This window comes from Adiantum capillus-veneris, chromosome 29, assembly GCF_014529385.1.
Source record: "Adiantum capillus-veneris isolate H3 chromosome 29, ASM1452938v2, whole genome shotgun sequence".
In the NCBI taxonomy this organism is placed as follows: Eukaryota; Viridiplantae; Streptophyta; class Polypodiopsida; order Polypodiales; family Pteridaceae; genus Adiantum; species Adiantum capillus-veneris.
Window position 1 is genome coordinate 119,081,050 of NC_140959.1, and position 27,258 is coordinate 119,108,307.

The following is a 27,258-nucleotide window of genomic DNA, read 5'->3' on the forward strand; positions in this document are numbered from 1 at the left end:
CCACCACTTGTTCAAGTTAGATCTAAGAAAGTATATATACTGAGTCTTCAAACTAGTAAACCAAGGGGAGAGAGAAGCAGGGTCCATCACTTGTCCAAGCTCATCTCTAGACAACATAGAGAGATGTTATGTCTACTAATTGTCCAATATAGTCATGGAGAAATGATAGAAGGTTGATCCACTTGTCCAACCTATCATCTCTAGTAAAATGGGAGGTTTGGCCTTAAGATTCACCATGTAACCAACATATACTTCATTGTATTATGAAGAGTAGAAAAGAAAAGCTCCACCACTTGTCTAAGGTAGTTCCAAAATCAACATGGAGAGAAGAAAGCTTCACCATTTGTCCAAGATAGGCTCCATTAAAACATGGAAAACCTCATATATGTTGTACATGGAAGCTTTTTTCCAAGGTCCACCACTTGTCCAAGCTAGGATCCATTAAAACATGGATAGAAACAAGGCTCCACAACTCGTCCAACCTTTATAGCTGCGAAGTGTACCGGTTGTCTAAACTAGGCATGGGAAAATAATAGAAGGTCCACCACTTATCCAATATATTATCTCTAATAGCATGGGAGGTTTGGTCTCAAGATTTAGGAATTGGCTGACCTGTATTTCATTGTATTATGATGAATTTGGTTTTAAAGTCAACTACTTATCCAAGCTATAAGTTTATATCTTGAATGGTATTCCTTCCCATCACTTAGAAAACCAATGATATGTTGTACATGGGAGGGTTTGTTACAAGGTCCACCACTTGTCCAAGCTAGTTTCATTGAAACATGGATGAAGACAAGCTCCACCATTTGTTAAAGCTAGACTCCATTGAAATCTAGAAAATCCATTCTATGTTGTACATGGGGTTTTTGTTTTAAGGTCCAACACTTGTCCAAGCTAAGATCCATTGAAACATGGAGTAGAGAAACACTCCACCACTTGTCCAAGCTAGGCAACATTGATAGTAGTTGGTTTATTTTGAAGATCCACCACGTGTCTAAGCTAACTCTATTGAAACATAGAGAGAAGCAAAGGTCCACCAACTGTTCAAGCTAGGCTCCATTGAAACATGGACAGAAGCAAGCTCCACCATTTCTCCAAGATAGACTCCATTGAAACATGGAGAGAATCAAAGGTCCACCATTTCTCCAAGCCAAGATCTAGTTGTCCAACCTATAAGGTTATATCTTAAATGGTAATCTTTCTAATCACTTGGAATACCCATGATATGTTTTACATGGGGGTTTTGTTCCAAGATCACCACTTGTCCAAGCTAACTCTATTGAAACATAGAGAGAAGCAAAGGTCCACCACTTGTCCAAGCTAGTCTCCATTGAAACAAGGAGAGAAGCAAGCTCCATCATTTCTCCAAGATAGGCTAGCATGGATAAGTGCACCTTGAAACCAACCTTCCTATGAGGCAATAGAGCATATGCTACATATTTTATGTATGCCCCATGCCTCAAATTAAGAAGTTATAGATTAGAAGTGGACCTTGCTTAAATGTCACATGCAATAAATTAAGGAAAAATAGCCAAGTGGATTGTATTCCTCAATGGATCCTTGCTTTCACAAGTTGTGAACCTTGAGTCACTTTTACATTAACTTGGACAAGTGGTGGACCTAGAAACCAAGCTCTCCATGTTGAGATAAGTTGTAGGTAGGACATTAGAACATAGACAACGATAATGGATGCAATATACTCCTCTCCTAATAATCCAATTGATTGAAACCATGATATTTTAGTTGTTTTCATTGTGTATTGTATGTGCATAAAGTGAAATGAGACCTTAAGAAAACTCAAATTTTTGACAAAATCTCTATATTTTATACATGATATATTGAAAGTTGTCCAACCTAGGAATTGGGATTTTCCCACTTTACCTAATATGGTCTTAATTTGTGTTCTTCACAGATCATCAAGCTCTTTTGTATCTGGTGAATAAACCATGCAATACTGGGAGAATTCTAGGCTCGTTTATTATATTGCTAGAGTTTGATTTCACAGTGGTGGTCAAAAAGGGAAAAACTCATCTACGGGCGGTTCATCTTTCAAGGCTGCATAACGGGGAAGCTCCTGAAGGAGTAGATGATGACATACCTAATGCATATCTTTTCAATAGTGAAATGATACCCAAATGGTCTCAGAAAATCGTTAGCATTCTTTACTTTGGAGGTAGATTGGATGACAAGGAAGATAGACCCAAACAGCAAACAATTCGACAAATAAAAAACTTCCAGTTGATTGCAGGACGACTATATCATCTAGGATTGGACCAGATTCTACGATTATGTATAAATCCAGAGGAATTCGAGTGTTATCTTGAAGAAGCACATGTCCAGGATTGTGCATTTCATTGTTCAACAATGAAAACACACCAGAGATTGAGACAATTAGGGGTTTATTGGCCAACTATGTATGCTGACACACATGCTTATGTTAACAATTGTACTATATGTAGTGCCAAACAACCAGTGGATCACGCGACATTGTTTCAGGTAAACATTGCACCTGAATGGAGTCAATATATCATTGATTTCTTAGAAACGAGCGCGACTATAATTTAATTGGGAACCAACTCTATAAGCGAGGAAAGGACAATCAACTTAGAATCTGTGCAAGTGAAAGTGAATACCTGTTGATTCTAGAACATGCACATGGCGGAATAAGTGGAGGCCATTTTTCAGGCGATGAGACGGAAAAAATTGTCTTAACCGCAAGAATATGGTGGCCTACATTGCATATGGATGCTGAGGAGTTTGTAAAGCGTTGTGACGCATGTCATCGCACCAAGGTGCCAATAAAGAGCGATGAGATGCCATTACGGCCAATGATGGGAGCAAGGGCATTTGCAAAATGGGACATTGATTTTGTGGGGCCTATTTCACCCCCTGCATATCGCACCCATACTTAATTTATCATTGTGGCTACAGACTATCTCACAAAATGGGCGGAAGCTAAGGCCACACAAAAAGCAGATGCACGAACCACTGCACAATTTTTGTATGAGAATGTCTGTACAATACGGGTTACCAATAGAAATTGTCAGTGATCGAGGAACACATTTTCTTAATGAAGTCATTGAATATCTGCTAAGGAATTCATGGTCATACATAGAAAATCTGCTCGATATCCATATGTGCACAAAGCGGCCGCAGAAGTATAGAATGCCGCCTGGAGCCATCGCTACCACCTTCACCTGGGCAATGCAGAAGAGCAAGCCAAAGGTGATCAACTATGCTGCCTATATCCATGACAAATCTGGTGAAGATGGGAAACAAGAATCCCACCTACATTGTGCCAGGTGAATTGATAACAAAAGTGGTTTATGGAGCATTGCACGCTAAGGGAAGATGGCCTGACCCTCCATCACAGAATGACTGGCTAAGGTCCAAAAAAGATAAAGAGGATGAACCACCCAAAGCACCCAGAGTTGCCACACGATTGAAGCACCGGTTAGAAACGTGCAAGAGGAGCAGCCAGAGTTGAAGAAGGGAAAGAAGGAAACTGTACAAGTGCCGATCAAAGAGACAAAATCACAGAAAGCGGCACGGATTGAAAGATTGATGGAAAGCTTCAAAGCGGAAAGAGCACTCAAGGGAGATTTGAGTGAGTTATGGAAGCCGTCCCTGGAAGCCATGTCGGGATCATCTCGGAGAGTGCACCGAGATAGGTTTGAAGATTACATCAAAAAATTTGAAATCCTGAATGCTACGACATAAAACATCCCTAACATCGCATTTACAGAAGAAGAAGTGGATGAAGTACGACGACAACTGCTAGAAGAGCAGGAAGGCCAAGAGAGAGAGAGAGAGAGAGAGAGAGAGAGAGAGAGAGAGAGAGAGAGAGAGAGAGAGAGAGAGAGAGAGAAAGACAAAGGCGGATCAAGACTTCAAGAAGAAGCCACCAACTCCACCGTCAAGCCCAGAGTCCAGCCCACCGCCATCACCACCTCCTCTTAGCCCTCCACAAACCCAACAAAAGGAGGAGGAACAAGAAGATTTTCAGTAAGAAAAGAGCCAAGAGCAAGAGCAGCAAGAAGAAGATGAACAGAAAGAGGAAAAGATAGATCCGGAAGAAAAGAATTTCAACACATTCCTTGATCTACTAGCTGCGGGATATTCACGAGAAGAGGCAGCTACAGTGGCCTTTGAGTTAGCAAGCACACAACCCAAGGAACAGAAGCAGAGCCTACGATTAATGGAACTGAAAGAGATGGCCACTGATACGGTGGACCTACAACCACCGACAAATGACTGGGATGTGGTGATGAACAAGCTAACCGGGCTCAGGGCAAGATCAGTGGCCGCGGGAAGTGAGATTGCTACTCTCAAAACCATTGAATCTCTTATCAAATCTGAAGTAGACACACTACAAAGACAGATCCAAGAGCAAATAGAGAAACAAGCAGAGCTACAAGCCAGTCTGGCCACAACATTGCAAAGATGCCAGGAGATGGAACGAGAAAATCAAGCAGAAGCTAAAAGACTGCAAAGAGATGAAGAAGAATACCGAAAACTCAGCAAGGCATTGACAGATGCAGAGAGGGAAAGGGACAACCTAACCCTACAACTTGCTGAAGAATCCAAGGAAGTGGAAACATTGAGAAATGCCAAGGAAAAGGCAGAGCTAGAGAATGAGGTGAGCCAGGATGAGGTAATAGAGCTTAAATACCAGATGAAAGTCAAAAATCAAACCATCCAACGGCTACGGGCATCTCCTGCCAGAGTCAGAGCTGCTAGCTCGACTCACACCACTTCAGAGACGGAGCTTTATGAAGAACAAATGAAGGAGCTCCAAAAGGAGTAACCCTGGAGAAACAACAAAGATTGATGTTGGCTGAGGGCTCAGTGGTTATGCAAAACCGCATGGAAGAAGAAAACACAGCCATGAAGAATGAGCTAGAAGCCATCAAGAGAAAGCTCGAGGAGGCGGAAAAGATAAACACAGATCTAAACGACCTCCTTGTGAATATGGGAGAACAAGCTGAAGCAAAAAAGAAGACATTTCAGAAGCAAGTAGAAGAGCTGAGAGGCTAGCAGCAAAGAGAAGAGCAGTTTAGCACCAGGCCAGCAGCCATGGAGGGAATAGACATAGAGAATGTGGCAGATCCAGTGGACACCACCATGCAAGAGGAAATCCTTGTAGGACCCTCTCAAGGCTGACACAAGAAGAAGAAGAGAAGCTGCAAAAGTCAATAGAAGCAGCAGTCAAAGACACAGCCAGAGAAGCTTTGGAATGGGAGCAGAGGGTCTTTAAGTCAATGACTATTCAGAAGATAGATGCTAGCAACCTTCGGCGTGAATGGCTACAGCCCTCTCTCCCATATCCTCTGCTGAAATATGAAGTTGCCACAATCAAAAAGCGGATCAGAGAGGAGCCAACAGTGCCAATGTACAAAGCAGACATCTCCAAGCCTGAAGGGGTAAAGTTGATAGTCGACTCTCAACCCAGGTGGAGAAAGGCATGGGTGACAAAGTATCCACAGTATCTAATCCATCTGGTAGAGGCACCTAAAGTCATCAGAGATAACCTAAGTTTCTGCCCTCTATCAAGGATGCGGACGTGGAAGGCCCATGAGCTATTGCAAAGAAGCCAACCTATTTGGCTAAATTACCCGAAGCTGCTAGGCTCGAAGGCAGGAGAGCGAATAAGTGAGCAATACATGGTGAAAACCCTAACGGGCGCCATCAAATTGTTCATTGGCTCGCCTGACCTATCTTGCATTATGATGAGAAAGATTTGCAAAACACTTTTGGCACTCTTCGAGACATTCAAACCAGGCCAGGTGACAGACAATATCTTCTTCTTTCAAGATACATACAGATGTGCATACGATCTGTCTGGTCAGACTTCCCACAAGGTGATACATGCATTGTATCAAAGGATCATGTTTCTGCCATTCTATCACCTCCAGGCCTTTGAAGAAGCCTTCTACACCGGCTTCTTCACAATCAGCAGTGACATATTCGGCCCGACACTACTAGCTCAACATGCAAGATATGAGTTACTGCTCAAGATGAGAGAAAGCCTACGATGAAGAAGCAGCTCAACAGCCCTGTCGGAGACGACATGAATAAGGAGGGGGGGAGTGTTAGAAGTTGGACACACCCTACGGAAAATGACTGCTCGGCGGATTATTATTTTTGTAATTATTCATTTATTGAGAAAACCCGACATTTCACCTTTGTAAATATTGGGGCTTATAGAAGTTCCGAGATTGTATCCCAGTTTTGACATTTAGATTGAGTAGATGGTTAAATTGGAACATTAGGGCTTGAGATTGTAAGATATTTATACCACTTTTTGACCTTAATGAAGGACCTTTTGTCATTTTAAAAAACTGAAGTCTGTGAGTGAGCGTACTGTGTACGAGAGAGAGTGAGAGCTTCATCTTGACGCTACGTGCGCCCCGGTGGTCGAAATCGAGTGCGGAGAAGTGCAACGTGTTGCCCCCGACAAGAGCTATGCGCCAATACCTACATTGCGCGCGTACGGTCCGGTTTTGCGAGCTCGACCTACGAGCTTCATCTGGTGATTCGGTGAGCATACGTTGTCCGTTTTTGCATTTCAACATATCCACGCGTTCGCATTGAGTAGAGCTACACATTAGGCACTTTAGTTTTTGGAAACAACGACCTGCAAATTTCGGCCAGACATCCTACGTGATTTTGCACTGGGTGTTTTGGGTTGGGATTTTGGTTCATGGACCTTAGGGGGAGCGACCTATTGGTGTTAGTAGGGTCTCCTTCAAGTTCTATGGAGTTTCACGATTGTTTGATGGGTATTTGGCTCTAGAAAGCGTTGTAGGAAATGTCCTCTTATGTACTCCTGAAGGCTGTAGCTTAGACATTGGGTAGAGACCTCTGTAGGAATTATTCGAGAGTCGGTCGAGTGTAGATTGACATCCTATGTTTGCTTCCACGCACCTGCGGGTTGAGCTTCGTCCTTAGCTGACAAATCTTGTTAGGTGAGTTCTAGCTGTGTTGATGTCCGCCGCGACGTATCTGTCCAGCATATGACCTCTATGCATACACAAGCAAATGAATCCAATGGCGTACCCAAAAACAAAAAGTATTCGATCGGGACATACCTTACTCTCCCTCATGTTGATATCGCTGTCCAATTCGCCTCCGCTTTCCATTCACTCTCAAAAACGCCCACATGATTGTTTGATACCATAAATAATAGTTCTGTTCTTTTTGATACCAAAAATTGTATTTTTTTTCTTGTTGACACCCTTGACTTGGATAATACTCTCAGATAGAGGCGGCTTTCCTAACTGACACCAAACTCCATTTGACAACAGATTATATTTAGACTCATGTCCAATAAAGCGTTATATAGCACTTTTTCATAGGTGCTATTTAGCTCAATAGGGTATCGTAGAGGTGTGTCAGAGTCCAACCAATCATCCTCTGTTTCAACGTGGAATGCATGTGTAACTCCAAGGTTGGCCTCTTGTTGGCGTCGTATGCATTGTTGTCACTCTTTAGCCTCAGCTTGAGCTTGTATCTTCTTCAATTTTGTTTGTGCCTTGGATTCCTTTTTTTGATGGATGGCACGTAGCTCTTCCTGGCTTAGGGGATCATAGTACCTTTTGAAGTTACTCCCATTGAGGAATCCAATGGTTTCAACTCCATCTAGAGTCTCCACACGTATGGTTCCTTGTGGGATGATTTCACATACTCTATATGGTTCTTTTCCCGCATATCTCAACTTTTTATTTTTGTTACACACTCCATAGATAAGGACTTTATCATCAACATTGATATCTTTGTTATTTAGATGAAAATAAAACAATTTCTTCCTTCTATCTTTCTCCACAAGTGCATTTTGCACAGCTAATTGCATCTCTTCATCTAGCCTTTCAAGGATATATATTGGCTCAACTAAGGGGTTACCGTCCCAACCTTCTTGAGAAGCTACTCGAAGACTAGGAATGACAAACTCGCATGGCATAACCGCTTCTTGGCCATACACCATCTTAGACGGTGTGCAGTTAATGAAAACTTTATATGCAGTACAATAAGCCCATAAAACCAAAGTCCGCTTTAAATCCCAATCTGTGCGATGAGGTTCCACCATTTTGGTCAAGATAGAGATTAAGGTCTTGTTGGTGCTCTCAGCTTGGCCATTTTCTTGTGGATAATAAGGTGTGGACTTATGTGAGCTATCATGAAGTTGGTAGTGAGTTCTTTTATCATTCCATTTATAAAATGAGTACCATTGTCACTCACAATCTCAAAGGGACAATCATATCTTGTATGTTCTCAAACAGAAACTTGGTAGTTGACCTCGCATTAGCCTTACGTGTCATTCTGGCTTCCGTCCACTTTGTCACATAGTTAGTGGCAACGATAATATATCGAGATTGAGTGCTACGAGCTGCCAGACTAATTGGGCCTACAAAGTCCAAACCCCATTTTTCAAATTTTTCAGTCACTTTAACAGGATGTAAGGGCATCTTATCCTTTCATTGTGTGATCTTGTAACGTTGGAATTCATCACATCCTTTTGCAAAAAGTGATGCATCTTTGAATAAGATAGGCCACCAATAGCCTGATTGCAACACCTTTCTAGCTGTTAGTTCCCCTGAGAAATATCCTCCGGCTATACCCATGTGGGCTTCTAGCAGTATGTATAAATACTCATCCTCACAGGCACAACGTCTAAGAATATCGTCCTTCCCTAATCTATAGAGAGTTATTGCAATGAGAGAATAAGGTTCACATTCTTTTAACAGTTTTCGAGCTATGTCCTTACGAAGCTCTTTGGGTGGAAACCCATTAACTAAAAAGTTCACAATCTTCTCAATCCATTCAGGTATGGTCTCGACTAGGAATAGAGAAGTATCAAGCAATTCATCGTCGACTCTAGTAGGGTCTTCACCATTGGGTATGCAAGACAAATGATTCGCCATGACATGTTTTCTACCAGGTCTCACTCAACGGTAAAATCAAACTCAAGGAGAATTAACAACCATCGTGTAATTTTTCTCGTGGAACAAGGTTTATTTACTAGATACAACAAGGCTTGATGATCCACATAGAAAACAAACTTGTTGGCAAGAAGGTAGTAGCGGAATTTCTTTACTGCATAAATCATAGCTAAACCTTCTCACTCTATAGTGGTGTAGTTTCTCTCGGAATCATTCAATTGACGACTTGCAAAGCTAATGGGGTAGTCCAATTTCTGTTCTCCTGGTTGAGTTAGAACACACCCAATAGAAAAGTTTGATGCATCCATATGCACATGGAAAATTACATTCCAATCGGGCACTCGTAGAATAGGAGTGCTAGTCAAGGTCTTTTTCAATGACTCATAAGCATGGTCACACTCTGTGGTCCAGTGGAACTCAAGAAGAAGCTTGTACAAAGGACGAGCTATCTCGGAAAAGTTTTAAATAAACCACCGGTAATAACCAACATGGCCCATGAACCTTTGTACTCCTTTATAGTTTGTAGGTGGTGGCAATTTAGCAATGGCTTTTATTTTTCTCTCATCTGTGGAAATCTCATTTTTGGACATTATATGCCCTAAAATGACTCCTTGTTTAATCCAAAATTGGCGTTTGAAAGGGTTTAAGGAGATGCGACACAATCTGCACTTCTCAAACACTTCTCGTAAGCATGATAGATGTTCTTTCCAAGAGTAATAAACACAAAGGCCATCTAAGAAAGCTTCTCAAAACTCCCTCAAATATTCTCTAAAAGCAGTGAATATCAATCTTTGAAAGGTAGAAAAGGCATTGGTTAAGCCAAAAGCCACAACACAAAATGCAAACACGTCAAATTCGGTTATAAAGACTGTTTTAGCTTGGTCGTATAACGGAAATGTGATTTGCCTTGCATATTTAGGATTCATTGGGTAGGGTCGTTGCTGAACTGGTTTAGCCATGCTACTCATGGGGATTGTGTGTTGCATCACCTTGGAAGGTGGAACACCTTTCATATCATGATATGTCGAAGCAAATATATCCCTAAATTCCACAAGATGTTCTTTAAGTACACACTCTTCAGTCTCTGTTAGATCTTGGGCAATGAAAATAGGTTTGGACTCTTCTCCTAGGTCTGCTAGCTCTATTTCCTTAATATCACTGGACTATCATAGACTCCATTGCTTCCATCGATAGGTTTTCTTTGAGCCTTTGTATACACAACCTTATGTTCCTCTATGGTGTAGGATTTGAAATGTTCAGGTGCAGGGTGTAAGTTTGTGGGGTCCTGTTGTTCTGTGGATTGTGATTTCACTTTCGATTCCTTTTGTTGTTGAGCTAACTCTTGATTTTGTCGTCTCCTTATGGTATTGCCCAACTTTGGATTCTCTGTAGCCTCTAGTTATGGATGTCAATGGGTTGTGGACTACACCACATAACACTTTGAAGGTATTCACCCCAGTTATCTACCAACTTCCGATGATCATCACATGCCCCTATATAATTAAGCCATTCTGTGGTAGATTTCTTTTCATTTATTCTAGCACGCACATTTTCTCGATATCATCGCCTCTTATATCTCTTACTCTTCTTGTCTAATTTTTTATTACGGCCGATTCCTAGTGAAGAGTCACTAGATGAATCGCTACTTGTGTCTTCTGCTCCCTTGGATAGATTGTTATCTAGGGTACCACTGGGCCTTGAATGGTTTGTCCCCACATTTGCACTAAGATTTGACTCAGATGCTTCGCCCTCTAAGTCAATTTCAATTGATGATTCCGACCCCGTGTGGGCTATAGTCTTGTGAGACGCTACTCATTCCAATGCCAATCAAGCCTTCATCTTGTAGGTCATCAGAAGCTATATGCATTGCTTCTAGCATATTTAAGGGTACAAGTGGTGGCATTTCATCCCCCTCAGGTGTTACCCAGGTCGTCCCCCTGTTTTCCCAAGTGTCTATGGTTGCTGCTAGGTGGACCCAATCTACATTGTCTGACTCAACCATCCCAGGTAGTACATCCATATAAGGAGAATCTTTCCCAATATCAGTGTCCGCTTTACACGTGTAACAATACTTCAATGGGACCAAGTGAACTGTGGTGTCAGATCTATGATCAATTATAAAGTTGTTTCCTAGAGGATGTGCTCGATTAGTTACAAGATCCACTCGAATGACAGAATCTTGGAATTGCAAGTAGACATGGTTTTTAGACCAGTCATGCACCATTTTTGCTTCCCCCATGAAAGGACGTCCTAAGATCATCTCAGATGCCATAGTGTGCTTGGAGAAATCCATAACAATGAAGGTAATTCTTACTTTATGTCCAAAGACCTTGATCTTGAGATCTTCTAGCATCCCAATAGGTTTAACAATAGACCCATTTCCCATCAATACTACTATGGTTGTTGTCGCAAGGTGAGGTCTTCCCATAGTTTCCCAACAATTTTTAGTCACAATGCTAACCCCAGCGCCACCATCAAGGATTCCCTTCACAGTTAATCCCTTGATAGTGATTGGTATGGTTGCATTGGATTCATCGCCCTCAAAGTATTGTCCCAAATTATTAACATGTATTTCTACAACAAGGTTCTCATCAGGTTGGGTTGTGGATTTAAGTGTTCCACCTCTATTGGCATCTCCCTAGCTCCATCTGGGAAAATTGTCTTAGCCCGACCTTCAGTTTTCCATTGATGAAAGCTCGAAGAGCTAAGAATTGCTCACGGTCTCCATATAGTTTGGACATGATTGTGGTTCTAACTTCTGCAGCCATGAAATCCATCAGTTTGGCAATATTTAACGACACCTTTTGGGCTTCAGTCCCTTGACACGGGGAAGATGGGATCTCCATTTGTTCGATAGGGTCAGGTAGTCCCTCTGTAAGCATTCTTTCCAACAAGAAGTGAGTCCGCCCACTTTTCCATGACTTTAAGTCACTTTACTTCTTGGATGACACTAGGTATGGCTAGAGGTCTATGGACTTTGTGAGGTTGTTGTTGCGTAGGGAACAATGTGTGTAATCTGGATCTACCTAGGTGTTGGCTCTAGGTCCCTTTGGATATCTTCTACCAAACTCCTTAATTGCTTGACTCGCTTGATCTCCTCTGTAGGGTTTGGGTAAGTTCCTATCTTCTTCTTGGATCCTGGCCATTGTGGCTCATGACGATCTTCCTTGTTGGTTTCTTTCCTAGTGGTTGTTTTGGTCTCCATGGTTTCACCTGAATCAGAATCCTCTTCAGCATCGTTCATATATACTGGGTCGTCACTAGTCCCTATGTTGGTCTTTGAACTGGGGTCTGACTTCGTTGCTTTTTGCGATCTCTTCCTTCGTGTTTTCTTCTTCTTTTGAGATTGTGCAATTGTTGCCGTGTCTCTTTCTTCAATAATATAATTTTGTTTTTGGAGCATCGATCATGTGAGTATGTTTACTGGTACCACATGCGTACTTTGTGATGGCTCCTCGGTAACCTCAATCAAGTTTAATGGCGCGATCTTCGGTGCATTTGGATTATTCGGACATTGGGCAATCAAATGATATATGCCACATCGATTACACATTAGTATCGAAATTATAGACATGCTCGCTTGGTTGGTTTGCATTAGTGTGGCATTCTTTTGTAGCCTAATAGGACACTCGGCCACACGATATGGACCTCCACACTCATAGCATTGAAGAGGTGGTCTCTTAGCAATGTAATATATTTTGGCCTCTTGCAGCAAGAGTAGCTACTTGATAGACAAGTTTGACTTGTCCCCAATAGTCCTCCATGTAGTATTGTGGAGTTTCTACAAGCGCATCAATCCCATAGGCAATATTAGGGTCTATATCTCCCTCACAGTCTTCCAAAAAAGCAATGATGACTCACAACCCACTTGATTCACATAAGTGATTCTCAGATATGGTGGTTGCGGTCCTAGCACTGGAGGTGGTAAGGGTGTTGTTTGAACAATATTTTGGGCCCTAGGGACCATGTGTTGTGATGTTTGTTCAAGAGGTGGAGCCGACATCAATGCAGGCACTCGAGGTGTGTTTGTCCATGCTAAGGTTCGTCTATTGGCCATCGCACGCTTAAATACTATGCAATCCTTAGCTTGATGACTATACCTCCCACAGGCATTGCAATTCCCATTGAATTTCACTCTAAAAGTAGGGCATTCACCGGTACTATGCGGACCATAGCATACTGAGCACCATTGTTGCTCCCTTCTTAAATATATATGATTGTTTTGCGGAGCACGATTGTCTCTAAGGCTTTCTTAAATAGCCTTGGTGAGCTCTGCTAAAGTCATCTCAGATATCTTTGGCTCCTTAGCAATAGGCTTTAGGGTTATTGGTTGATACCCCGATGCTTGTGAGCTAATAGATTTAGGCTCAACAGACACTCTTTCTCCTTGAATCATTAAATTATCCTCCAATTGGATCGCATTGGTGGTGACTGCTTCCCAAGTGGTGATACCTCTAATTATTAGGCCATTGTAGATATCCTCATATCGTAATCCCCTAATGAATCTATGAAGCAATTGGTTATTATTGAAGCGCCCGTTTGGACAAAAAACAAGCTATTCTCTAACCATGTCAAGATTGTGTGCAAGCAGACATTGACAGAAAACACTCATTCGCTACTAACACACTAACTACTAACTGTGCAAGTTTAAAAAAACTGTGTAAAAGCAGACATTGGTAGAAAATAGAGATTATGCAGGAAATCAAAACTTGGAAAAATAGCATCGTCTTCTTCCTCTTCCTTCCTAACACAAACACTCATAGAAGAAGCACAGTGTGCAACTTGAGCTTAGTGCAGGGTGATTCCCCGCCAACGACGCCAAAATGTGGGCTTCTGCCGCACGTATCGAAGCAAGGGCCTTGCCTAACACTGTGTGCAATCCATAGATGGCTCCAAGCATGCAACTAGACTAAATTAGTAAGCTCAAAGATGACGATGGTGTGTCACTCGCCGCTCTACGCTTGCTATCGTGGAGGATTCCTCGCCACGAAGAAGAAGGAGCCGCCGCGCTCAACCACCTCGGCACCGTCGTGTCGCCGCAATGCTCGATCTCTCTCTCTCTCTCTCTCTCTCTCTCTCTCTCTATCTCTCTCTCTCAAGCACACACACACATATACTAGTACACAAAGGAAACGGAGAAGGAGAAGGAAATGAAGCAAGAGCACTCTTCTTGCATTGCACAAATGAGAGAATGAAGTATTTTAGGTTTAGATTGACTTTTATATGGGCTTGTCCGTTCACATTTGGGCGCCCACACTTAGCCAATCTTACCCTAACATTATAGGTTCCAATTTTAGGATGCGCCTCTCATCGGCGATCACTCTTAACCATTCCTACCTAACCGACAAGCCCGGACAATAACATAATACACTATTAGTGGGTCCGACAATCCCGGCCAATAACATAATATACTATTAGTGGGTCCGACAATCCCGGCCCATGGCTACATAAAAGGTGGTTTCTTGGTGGCGGTGATCGCTTGGTGGTAACAACATGTCTTGTCGAGATTACTTTTTTTCTCGAAAAAAAACCAAACAAAGTAAGCAAAACCCGTGGTAAGGTTAGTGTTTTTACACAGTGGAGTGAGTTATTTTTGAAGTTTTTTGACAAGTTGGATACATTTGTATGCTCGATCTACTTTATTTCCATGAAAAATTCCACTCTTTCTAACTCCACATATACAAATTCATGGAGTTCTGAATAGTAATATGTTTGAAGGTCTGAATTGCTGAAGTGTTTGAGCCAAAATGTCTATGATTTGAGATGAGGTCATTTGAAGACCAATTAATGAAACTTTCAACCGCTTGATTTGTACATGATCTAGCCTTTGTCGAGAGACTTCCAACCAACCAAAAAAAGCGCAAGCACAAAGAAACAAACTCTATTGTAATCAACCATTAAGAAATCCTTTACTCAAAGGACGAGAGTATGGGCACTAAGTCGAGATCACTTTATGTACATAAAGAATATAACCAATCAAACGAACTTTATTTCCATACATAGTCTACTTGTTATACATTCATTCAGAGTTCAAAGAGTAACGAATGTAAACACTCAACTTTACATTGCATGCAACAAGAGAAGCTGCAAAAAGTAGAGATAGAGAAGGTCTCTTGATAGTAACATCGACACGGGTTGAGTATTATATCCAAAGAAAGGAGTAACGAATGTAAACACTTGTATACAACAAGAAAAGCTTCAACATGTAGAGGTAGAGAAGGTCTCTTGATAGTAACATCCATACAGAGTGACAATTATATCCAAAGCAAGGAGTAACGAATGTAAACACTCAACTTTACATTGTATGGAACAAGAAAGGCCTCTTGATAGTAACATCGACACGGAGTGACAATAAAGTCCAAAGCTAACGTTTGATACAAAATGGTGATCACATTTAGATGTAATCTCAAAATAACTTAACAAAAAAAGAGGAGCTATGCGTGTCAAGTACGTCCAAAGCTAGCTCCCAATACAATTAATGGTGATCAAATTTTGATGTAATCTTAAAATAGTTCATTACTAAAATTGTGGCCCTCTAAACTATGACTTCACCCAATTGCTTATGCAACCACTCGTTGATCTTCTTTCTCGTAAAATCAACCTCTTCATGTCCAAACCAATCCTTTTTTAGCTGCCAAAAAATATATGCATCAAAAAACGATACAAGTCTCAAAGACACTTGATAATAAATGTTTCATTCAAAACATGAAATACCAGATTGAGTTGAGGTTTTTTGTCTTTGAACGTTGTCTTGATCAACAATCTCATTGCAGTCATTACATAATATCCACAATCAGTTGCATTTGGTTGTTGGAGACACTGCAAACAACATATCAATAAATTATCAATGAAAATGTTAGTACTCAATCAAAGAAAACTACACTAAAGCTATCGACAATAATGATTTCACATTATTCTCGAGGATCTTCTAGCTCTTCTTTAACTTGTAGATTTGTATAATGTGTACTTAAATGCTTTCGTACCTTTCAACCAAATGCATGCGTTTAATTGAATGTTAACAACCAACTCAATCATTTTGAAGGATTAAAAGCAATACATACCTAAACACACTCGATAACAGTCTCTCCATGGTAACAATTGAGAATGAGTCGAAGCAGTATCGATGAACGTCGTCGAGAAAGAGGAGATGTGCGTTCCACATGGGCAATGTAAAATGCCATAATAATCCAGTGAGATCTATACAAACAAGTTAAGTTTAGACTTCGCATTTTCTTGTATGTTGTGTAATACATAACAGTGAAATAATCATATTCATCCAAAACGGGAAAGAATATAAATATATGACTTTCTAAATCAAGAGTCTCAAAGAAATTGTCAAGAGTATGATTTCCTATAGTACGCTCTGAGACAAAAGGGTACCACATGCTATCGACCCATCACACCACTAAGAGAACATCTGGTGGTAATTTTCCATCCATCTATCAAATAGTAGTTTAATAAGTTATAAGAGCATAAAAATCTCGTTACTTAAACATTGTTCTTTTTCTCACAATACAAAGAGATTGATAATTTTTGTCGAAGCCTCAAGATCTAAAACATCATTGATAACTTAAGCATCTAGCCCCGAGTCCGACTTGATGGCAAGAGAAACATAACTCTTTTATGCCACCTACATTAAAATGATTACACTTACATTGTTTACCTTTGTTAAATACACTTGAAAGATTTTATACTAGCAACAAACATATCCAGAAGTTGCTCTATATTCAAGTCGTGGCTCTCACATACAAGGTGGTCGTGGCTCACCACGAAAGTAATCCTTTCGGCATGCGTAAAGCTAGATGTGGATGACGAAACACGCTATAATAATAAATAAATTATAAATCGGATAAATATCAAAAAGTACTCTTCTGAAGAAAAAAAGAGTTGCACAGAACTTACAATGAAAGACTCATCCTGACAATCATTGTTTTCTTCTTCGCTGGCACTAGAAATTTTCTCATGAGAGGCATTGGCAGCATGTTGGGGCCCATTCGTGCGAGCTTTGTACCTGTGCTTTATTTTTGCCTCCACCTTTGCTACTCTACTTGGCATGTCTGCTTCCCATGCAATCTTTTGACCTTTGATCCAAGCGTGTTTTCATTTTGTTTGTGATTTTCCTTTTGGGTTATAGACCCTTTTTCACTCTTTAGTTGGTCGTTGCTCTAAATCTTTGCGAAACTATCTTCATGCCACTGTAACTCTATTTGCAACATTTCCAAATCTTGTCATGTATTGGCGTTTAGATCTAGGAAACATCGTTCTCTCACTAGTTTTAGGTCACCCTGATTTATGCTCTAGAATATGGATATTAGTGATTTTGTGAACATTATTTGGATGTCTAATGAGAAGACATCGCCTTTCGTATAAGACCTTTCTATCAATACACATTTGTGACGCATGACACTCACAGACCACATTTTCATTTTCCCCCACAACCTCAATAAATGGAGACACATTTTGACCAAGATACAGAAAAAAGATTGAAGTTTATTGATCATACAAATCATATCACCTCTACACATACACAAGCATAACCCGTGACATGTCTCATTAACAACTTTCAAGTTTGGACAAGGCGCACCATTAAGCATTGTACAACATAATTGAGATACTTTCGCAAACTGAATCATTAGCCTTTCAATAAGGATAACATCAATGAAGCCAATGGAGTACCCAAAAATAAAAAGTATTCGATCGAGACATACCTTACTCTCCCTCATGTTGATATGGTTGGTCCAATTCGCCTCCGCTTTCCATTCACTCTCAAAAACGCCCATGTAATTGTTCGAAAGCTATTTCTCCACTTGCGATAGAGGTGCATATGCTTCCAATAAATTCTTGGAGCCATAAGGACACCTAGCTTCAACACGCCCTCACAGATAAGCACCCAAAATTGACCTAGTTCCCAAAATGAACCAACATTTGTCTCTTCTCTGGCAAACAGGTTCTGTAGCATTCAACCTTCTACTTTGGGAGCTCCATGGCAGACAAATTAAGTGTGGTTTCAACCTTCCCAATGTCCTAAGCTACACACAGTAGCTTGCCCTCTTTCTCTCACATAAATAATGAGCGCTCGGCAATATGCGCAATGTAGTATGCTAGTGCAGGAACCAGTTACTGCGTCAGTATGCAAAGAATGAGCCTGTGCAGGATAGTATGCAGAGAAAGAACCCTTTCGACGGCGCAAAGCAGTATGCAGAGAACACTGCACGGACTTTAATTCACAATCCCTGCCTGAAACCTGTCTATCGTTTTTCCACTGCGTAGAGCCTCATCTATATGTAACACGGGGTTCATTTGAAGGGATCAAGGGTCCATGTGAAATGTGCCGAAATTTGCCGTCCATTTTTTTTTAAACGGCACTTTCACTATGCGCAACCTCGTCTATATGTAATACGGGGTCCATTTGAAGGGATCGAGGGTTTAGGTGAAAAGTTTGTGAACATTCTTTAGATGTCTAATGAAAAGACATCGCCTTTCATATGAGACCTTTCTATCAACACACATTTGTGACGCATGACGCTCACGAACCACTTTTCTGTTTGCCCCAACAACCTCAATAAATGGAGACACGTTCTGACGAAGATACAGAAAAAAGATTGAAGTTTATTGATCATACAAATCATACGATCTCTACACATACACAAACCAACCCGTGACATGTCTCATTAACGACTTTCAAGTTTAGACAAGATGCACCATCAAGCATTGTACAACATAATTGAGATAGTTTTGTAAACTGAATCATTAGCCTTTCAATAAGGAGAGCAACAGTGAAGGCAATGGCGTACCCAAAAAGTTTGGGGATTTTATTTAAGTTGTGCCAATAGTATGGTACTATGAGAGTATGCCTGGATGATTTTAGAAAAATTGTTGAAAATTGGAAATCTTGAAGTAATGCCTTCTGACTCCTAAGCGAAGGGCAAAATTTGAAGGTGGTGGTTGGAATTTCGTTTCTAGTCGAGAGGACTCGAAACCACCCACCGACTCTCTCATTGCTCCATAAGCTTCTGGACTTTTTTAACCGACCCCTTTGCTCTCTTATGCCTTCGGACGTACTGCGCGTATTTGGATGTAAGGAGCACAGGAGAAGATGCAAGGTTGTTGGATGCGTGTGCAGGTCACCAAAGGAAGAGGTTGGTCGTTGGCAGGGCTACAAAGCCCAAGGAGTGGGGCGTTAACCTCAAGAAGAGTTGGTTGCTATGCAGATGAGAGAGCCCTACCTTGTATGGGGTGGGGGGATATTCACACAGTATCATGCAAAGAAACTGAGCTTCTATATTAGGATGCCAGTAAGTTAAGAGTACGCATAATGCCAAAGTAATATATTCTATTTAGGGTGTACTTGTATGTTTGGACAATGATTGCCTCAACGTATACCATGCTTTTCTTTTGAATTGCAAGTCGAGTACTCTAGAGTTTGACTATCCAAGAATACCACAGGTTCCACAGAAAGCATGATTATTGGAGAAGCTGCAACCGCGTCCCCCATTGTCCCCAAACTGGAGAATGGCATGTCCTTTTGACATGTGTTCTTTGTTGCCCTTGCATGTGACAAGTTCTACCTTGTCATGGTCGCATGAATGGATTTAAAGATTTCATTGAGAAAGTTGATGCGCACAATAAAGTCTTCCTTGTATGTGTCCCACACTTGAGGTAACCCTCCAATGCGAACCTTAAGGATATTCTCTTCTTGAAGCCATCGTTCTCGGAGCTCCTTTGTCACACACAGTCGTACACTGGCGAGTGCCATCGTATGAGCTTGGATGACTTTTGTTTCGACTTCCTTACTTTGTCGATTGCAAGGTCAATCATTGAATCAAAGCAGGCTTCCAATTTATTGAGACGTTCTTAGATTTCTCGATTTTCCTCCATCACTCGATGAAGGGATACCTATAAGTGTTCGATACGATCGAACTTGCTTGGGGATGTTGGGACGGTGACACAACTGGGTTTTGGCCTGGTGGTTAGCTTGGGAGTGCAATATCTTGCTTTTTCTATCTTGGTCCCTGTGGGCGATAACCCTTTGTCCATAGATTTAAATCCTTTGTGAACGGCTGATACCCTCGACCATTGTCTCTATTTGCAAAGCTACCCTCAATGAACTACTGTCAGTACTGCCCCTGTTCTCCTTGTGTGCACCGATGATGGGTTGAGCCGACTGTGTGAACTAGCTCAAGCAGAGTCGAAAGAGCGCTAGGAGAGAGAGAGAGAGAGAGAGAGAGAGAGAGAGAGAGAGAGAGAGAGTGTGTCTGCTTCTCTTCAACGCATTGGACTGTTTCTCCGCCCAGCTTCCCTTTGGCTTGCATGGGCACTGCAGTGAGCCATGGCGATGGTAGCTAGATGATCAAGACCTTGAAGTAGGAGATGGGATGATAAGAGGATTCGTATACATACATTTGGCTACGCTCATGCCAGAATCTATCTGCATGCCATCGCGGGCCCTCTCTTTGAACATCTACTAACATAATATGGCGGAAGGGGGAGCCCTTTACACGTGTTGCAATCTGTGACCTGAAGGCTAAAGTCCAAAACAAAAACAAGCCCCTTTGCACGCGATAAAGAGGGAGAGAGGGGGAGAGAGAGAAGTTGCCGAAGGCGGCCGGCCGTACTAGTAGTCATTTTAGCTGCAGAGGATGGACAAGGTGATCATTTGGCCAATCTCGGAGAAGCAAAGCATGGCCAGCAAAACCGCGATGAGAAGAAGCGGACAAGCGGCCAACGAGAGAGAGAGAGAGAGAGAGAGAGAGAGAGAGAGAGAGAGAGAGAGCACTTCCTTCCATAGGGAGGGAGTAAGACACAGAGAGACACAGACACTCACACAAAAAGCAAAGCATTAACGCTTGTAACCAGAGCAAGACGGGCAGAGATAGAAAAGGAAGGCGATTCTCAGAGAGAGGGTTTTGGTTCTCTCCTTGTAGGATCTATCATCTTGCTAACCCTCGTGCATGCCTCTTCGCTCCTACACACCATAAGACTTAGTTATTTACACCCGTCAAAAGAATAGGAGAGAGAAAGACAGAGAGAGAGGAGCAGGGAAATATCTAAATCAAGCCCATGCTTCAAAATCTCCTCTACTATCTGCTCTCTCCACACATACCACATGGACCCTTCACATTTTTCAATAACCCAACTCTAACACCGGTGACTCTTTCTTGAATGTTGCAGTGCACTCACCAATCAAACATTTGCATTTTTTTTTAAATAATAAATACATTAGATTTTTCACTAACAAAAAGGGAACACATCACTATGGCCTTTGCCCTTTGGGCAAGCAAAAAAAAATGGATAGTATAGATTAAAGAGGATGTTCTGAGAAACATATATAGTTCCTTTAAACCAATAACCTCCCACCAAAAGACCAATGTGCCTTTAATCAAGCTATGACCATAAATTCGAGGTACGCATGATTCTTGATTATCTACCCAATGGTCTTGACACAGTAGCATGCAAACTACTCAAAAAGGTAAGCATTTTGAAACAAGGTCCAAAAGGTTTTCATCTATTAGATCTTGCAAGCTTGATGCACTTGTTCTCATGCACCTCCACAAATTAATTGCTATCTCACATCAATGTGCTTTGTCTTTTGGTTTACTTTATCTTTGCATTCATTGGTGGTGTACTTGATACGAAGATTGTTCATGTTAATCTATTGCTACCGAGGTTTAGTAGTCGGTTGCATATTTTAGTATGGGAGCTTTCAATGGACAACTTAGGGTTCCAATTTTGCATATTAATAGTTGCAAAATTGCAATTTTGATGGCCCTATAACCAATATTTCCTTTTATATTGAAATAGAACCTGCACATGTATGCATCTTAAGAGGATACACAATTTTCTTATACTCATTCAAACATCTCATCGCCTTCCCTACCTCCTAGAGCGTCTTGCCACAACTCACCAAACATCCACTAATGCCTCCAATTGTTGCTGATACAAGATTTGCATAAGCCCAATCATGATGTAAATAGGAACAACAATAGATGGAAAAGTAAACTTACCTTTCTCAAATCTTTTCACATTGAATTTGGGACAATCCTCTTGATGAAGTTTCACAAATGGAGGCAATGGAGTGCTAATCAATGTACTCGCCTCCCCTTGTTTCCCCCTCTGTGCTGGAATGCTTGCACACTCTATATATGTGTACTCTTCGAAAATAAGTAGAGAATCTTTTTGGCTCCATCTACATAATTCACGTCCCAAAAGTCAAAATCCTTAATGTCAAAATTTTCATATAAATAAGATAAAAAGTATCTACCTGAAGACTATCCTCCCGACTAAAAACATATCATCGACATGAAACACAGTTTGATTTATCAACAACAACCTTTTGCCTTTGCTGTGAGATAGAGATAACATCCTTAATCTTTTGGAAAAGATTCATGTAGGTAGGCTTTCCTTATGCTTACACACGACTTTCCTTTGGCTATCACATATAAATCTACTCATGAAAACCACCATGTCGCCATTCAAAGAAGATAAGCAAGAAAAATCCATATAAAGAAGATAAGCAAGAAAAATCCATGGCATTCTTCTCAACCTCTTATAACAAACCCTTCAACAAAGTTTTTGGTGGGAAAGTAGACTTCCAGATAATATTTGGAAGTAGGCAAAAAAGCAGGCCATATAATTTAACCTTCTTCTTTGGAGACACTCAGACAAGTGAAGTACATACAAACACAACTACACAATGCACTGCAAACATCCAATTAAACCAGGAATCTTGTGATTAAACACCGTCCGAAACCCTACTATGCTCTCTCTCTCTCTGTGCAGATACCGAGGAAACAGAACCCACCACCGAAGAGGAAGAGGCGGAAGGATAGAGATAGCGGGAGATGAAGGGGGCCTCAGCGGGTAGAAGAGAGAATTGCATCAACAGATCTCAGCCATTGTCAGGTGTAAAATACATCCTTGGCCCCTTCTTCCTCAACCCTTCTTCACATCACATGAGTATAATAGGCTAGACAATAGAAGCGACTTGCGCTGGGGTTCAACAATGCTAAATCCCTTTCACTTTGGGTCGACCGTCCTCATATATAAGCGACACGTGATGACGACAGCAATTTATCGGTGGGGCGCGGATGATGTGAACCGTGGGATCTTCGCGCAAGGGGGAACAAGTTTTGACATCTCCGGCCACATGTTTTCTGCAGCGACACATGCTAGCTGGGTTGGATAAGACGCTACTTCGCGGAGCGGGAGGCCGGCGGTTCAATAGGCATCCACGACGCAATGGAATCCTAATTTTTTTATTCAATGAAACTCCATCAACAACGGATTAAACCTCCACCATTGATCCCTTCACTTTTGGGCGTGCCACTTATGGTGGGCATAGTCCTGGTCGTTCTTCTTGTTCACTTTTTATGGTGGATAAGGGGAGTGGCCGGGCTTGCCCCGCCCGACTCCGAAAACAAAAAAACTTATGGTCGAGGGTTGCAAGGTTCAGAAACTGATTTTATGGAGGTGGCTTTGGATCCCTTCACAGTCGAGAGTCGAGGGCAAGCCCCTTGGGCCATCCATCTGCTTCATCTTCTGATGCAAAATGGTTGCTGCCAGCTGACGGATGTCAACCATGCCAACAATCGGAAGAAAATGCAAAAGTCCTCCAAGCAGCGTGCGACAACTTAGCAGCAGGGAATGCTGCCAGCTCAGCACCCATAATATATGTGCAGTGGCTCACTGTCGGTGCAGCCTCCCTCCTCCCGACTATGAAGGTCGAGAATGATCCCTGACTGACCAATCCCTGCAATACTGCTCTTATCGAGAACGTCAAAACCATATTTGAGAAGGAAAGTTCTATATAAAATTGAGCTTTTCAACTAATTTGAAATTTGAGTTGGCCAAATCCTCCTCCTTGCAAATTTGAGTCAGCCATATTTTGACTTGTGCAAGTTTTGGATAAAGTGAACCTACCTTTTCCCTAGCCCTAGGTCAACGCTCAGGGGCAATCTTAGTTATCGTCATGTCAAGCTAGTAACCTAGGTGTTGTTAGAGGGCTCCCCCATGGGCCCTCTAAAGGTGCCTTTTGGGGGCCTTGGAAACAAACTTGCAACACCCCATAGTTGCTACAAGGCCTTCTCTTTGATGGCTCCGCATCCGGCTCCTTCATGCAACCATTTCATTGGGGGGTGCTTCAACCACCCCCGACAATTATAAAAGATCCTTTATACGGGTTGTAGGCAGTAGTCTTACGAGTAGTGAGAGCTAACGATCGGATGATTTCAGTGCAAAGTGATGTTATTCAGGGACAGGAGCCCTCGAATTGGAGCACCTGTTAAAGGGTGTATCGGGGAACCCTCTTAGCAATAAAACCTCCGCCTAAGTCATGCATAACATGCACCATAAAATTGAATGGTTGGAAAGGGTGTGGTCACAATTGCATGAGCCTCAAGGGCTTTAAATAAAGATTGTAGCTCCTTTTTATTTTTTAATTAGAGAATATTTGTTTTTTGAAGAGCACGCCGCGACGTTGGGTCAATTCTCTCTCTCACCCTTTGCTCGTGGTTCATCATCTCCTTCCACCGTTTGTGTTTATCCAACGTGGTATCAGAGCAAGGCTTCGAGTTCTAAACTCCATAGCCAGTTAACTTGGCTCGACTAGCTACACACGAGTAGTTTGCTTGCTAGGGAGGAGAAGAGCATAGTGTCAGTGTTCTTAGAGCTCATCGATCTTCGCATCAATAGTGTCACCCATGCCTATGAACTCACATTCGACACTTCATTGAACTCTATTCTTGCTTCTACAATGTGCACATGTTCCATTCGACATGGCGCAGAAGATTCGTTCATTGTTTCAACATTTTTTTCCATGAAGCTTTTTTTAGTTCACTGTTTTAATTAAATTTTAGCTTTTTCCCTTATGTTTAGCCTCCATCAAGATACGACAGTTTATTTATTCAAAGTGTTTTTTTTTTCCGACACGGTTTCTATAATGGACATATATACAACAAAAGTTTGGATTTTGCTTAGACTTTTTTTAATTCTACTTCGAAATTTTGAATTTGTCTTTGCAAAAATATCAACATAAAAGATCTTACAACATTACGAGCAAAGCTTGTCATGGAGTTGGATGCTTCTATTGATGGGAAATAAGATAGAGTTGTAAGCACATGTTCTAAAGTTCCATTCTCCACTGTAGCTCCTTGATCCAGATAAAAGTTGCTTACTTGCATTAAGGAGCTAGAGTCCAAGGTTATACACACTGAGGATGATATGGACAATCTCAATGTTACCATATACATGTGGTAGTGATGTGTGTGAACACACTAGGACTGCCGAGGCATTTTTTCCCTCTTTAGGAGGTTTTTTCCCCCGTGCATTGTATATACACCCATCACTCTAGGGCTATCTATCTTTCCATTGCACACTAAGTAACACACTCTCTATTGTGTGCTTTGAGCTTCCTTGTTTCTCTGTAATCCTAATTCCAAAAATTGGTATCAGAGTAGGTTGCGTCCTCCCCGGGCTTAGTCGCCAGCTGCTCTAGCACACGCCTACTCACTTTCTCCGATTTCAGTGAGGTTTGGCGAGCTTTCGTAGGTCGACAAATATTTCAAGATTTCTGATTCGGGCTCATTTCGACCTTCGTTTCCACTACAGGCAGGTCTGCACAAGCAATTTTGTCATTTTGTGCAAAATTTTTGTCAATGCCGTTTTCTGCATAACAGGTGCCTTACAGTCTTCTACGGTTTGTGCTATATAGCACGTGTTGTCCCCGCTTTGTTTCTCCTCTTTTCGTGCAGTTTTCACATCAGGTGCAGCATTTACCATGGCTGACAACAACACATATGTGTTCAAGATGTTTGCTGTTGAGGATAGGTTGGATGGGGACAAATTACCCTATGTGGGCTTATATGATGCAACATGTTCTTGTGTCAAAGGGTGTCTGGAATATTATGCAGGGCATTTATGTACGTCCTGGTTCTGAGGATGTAGGCGATGTTGAGGATGTTGCAGGTCTTGCTGCTATTAGAGTTGTTTTGCCTACGACAGAACAAGCTCGTTGGCATATAAAGGATGCGCAGGATCATGTACCGATTGCGTTGTCTGTGAAGCGCACCATTGTTCCTCAGATTCGTTCAGCAAAATCTGCAAAACAGGCTTGGGATATTCTAGCAGGTCTTTGTGCAAGCCGCAATGAGGCTAAAATTGCTTTGCTGCGTAAAGAGCTGGAATCGAAGATTATGCATGAGGAAGATGATAACTTTCCTTGCTGGTATCAAGGATATCAATGAGAAACTTATTTCTGCAGGTGAAGTCATTTCAGACAGTTCCCTTGTGTAGACTGTTCTTGATGCCTTACCAGATTCTTACCAGACTTTTGCTAGTACTTGGAGACTTATGACCCAAGGAAATCCTGAAGTTGTCAAGTTTAATGCATTATGTACATTGCTGTTGCAAGTCACTTTGTGGAAAAAATAGGACTAGGCAGCGTGCAGTTTAACAGGCTTTTATTGCTTCTCAAAGAAGGGTGGTAACAGCAATGCAACCACTTCTTATGGTTCTACTGCGAGTGGCAAACTTATGTTCCTAATGCTTCTGCTGCTGGTAGCAATTTGTCTGAAAATTCTGGTGATAAGGGCAAAAAGAAGATGTGTTGCCATTATTGTAAAGCTAATGATCACTTGATCAAGCAGTGTCCTAAGTTGAAGGCCAAAGAGGCTAAGAAGAAAGAGGGTGGTTCCAATGCAAATGCTGGTTCCACTACAAATGCTGCCATTGTTGACTGTGATGTTGATGTTGATGCAGAATGGGCTTTTAGTGTAGAGTGCACTTACAATTCTGCTATCCATGATGCATGCATGTCAATTGCTGCAAATTCACATGTGTGGTATATCGATAGTGGTGCTACAAAGCACATTACCTCACATCGTGAATTGTTCACCTCTCTTGAGTCTGTCCCTCATGGGAATTCAGTCACTTGTGCCAACAATGCCTCTTATCCGGTTCAGAAAGTTGGAAAGATTGTGCTTACTGCTGCAAATGGTAGTTCTTCCACACTTGTTGATGCACTTTATGTACCTGGGATCAAGAGAATCTTTTGTCTGTATCTGCCCTCGCTAGATTTGTACTTGTAGTCAAATTTGTGGATGACAGATGTACAGTTCATGATCTCAATTTTGGTGATGAAATCGTTGCATCTGGGCTTTTGTGTCGTGGCCTGTATAAGCTCACTTTGTATGACAAGTGTGGACAAAATTTTGCAAATGCAGTTGCTGATTCAAGGGCTATTTCAGATGCAAAACTTTGGCATGCACGTTTTGGTCATCTGAATTTTGCTAGTTTGCTGCGTTTGGAGAAATTTGATATG

The 27,258-nt window shown here is 41.6% G+C and overlaps 1 protein-coding gene across 1 annotated transcript; it reads right to left on the reverse strand.

Moving 5' to 3' along the window:
- Positions 1-15,242: 15,242 nt before the first annotated feature.
- Positions 15,243-23,727, reverse strand: LOC147419843 (uncharacterized). Its single transcript, XM_086505850.1, has 5 exons — positions 23,573-23,727; positions 21,947-22,128; positions 16,000-16,139; positions 15,657-15,761; positions 15,243-15,573 (listed from the first exon to the last, which is right to left on the reverse strand). The coding sequence occupies exons 1-5, from the start codon at positions 23,725-23,727 to the stop codon at positions 15,478-15,480; spliced, it is 678 nt and encodes a 225-aa protein (XP_086361976.1). The 3' UTR covers positions 15,243-15,477.
- Between the last annotated feature and the right edge of the window lie 3,531 nt (positions 23,728-27,258).

Excerpts from the sequence above, each read along its gene's own strand:
- LOC147419843 (XM_086505850.1), bottom strand. The coding sequence starts at position 23,727 with ATGGTTTTGACGTTCTCGATAAGAGCAGTATTGCAGGGATTGGTCAGT. Across the intron at positions 22,129-23,572 it reads GCAGCATTCCCTGCTGCTAA|ATGGAGCCAAAAAGATTCTC; the intron begins GTTGTCGCACGC and ends TGAATTATGTAG. Across the intron at positions 15,574-15,656 it reads AAAAACCTCAACTCAATCTG|CTAAAAAAGGATTGGTTTGG; the intron begins GTATTTCATGTT and ends ATTTTTTGGCAG.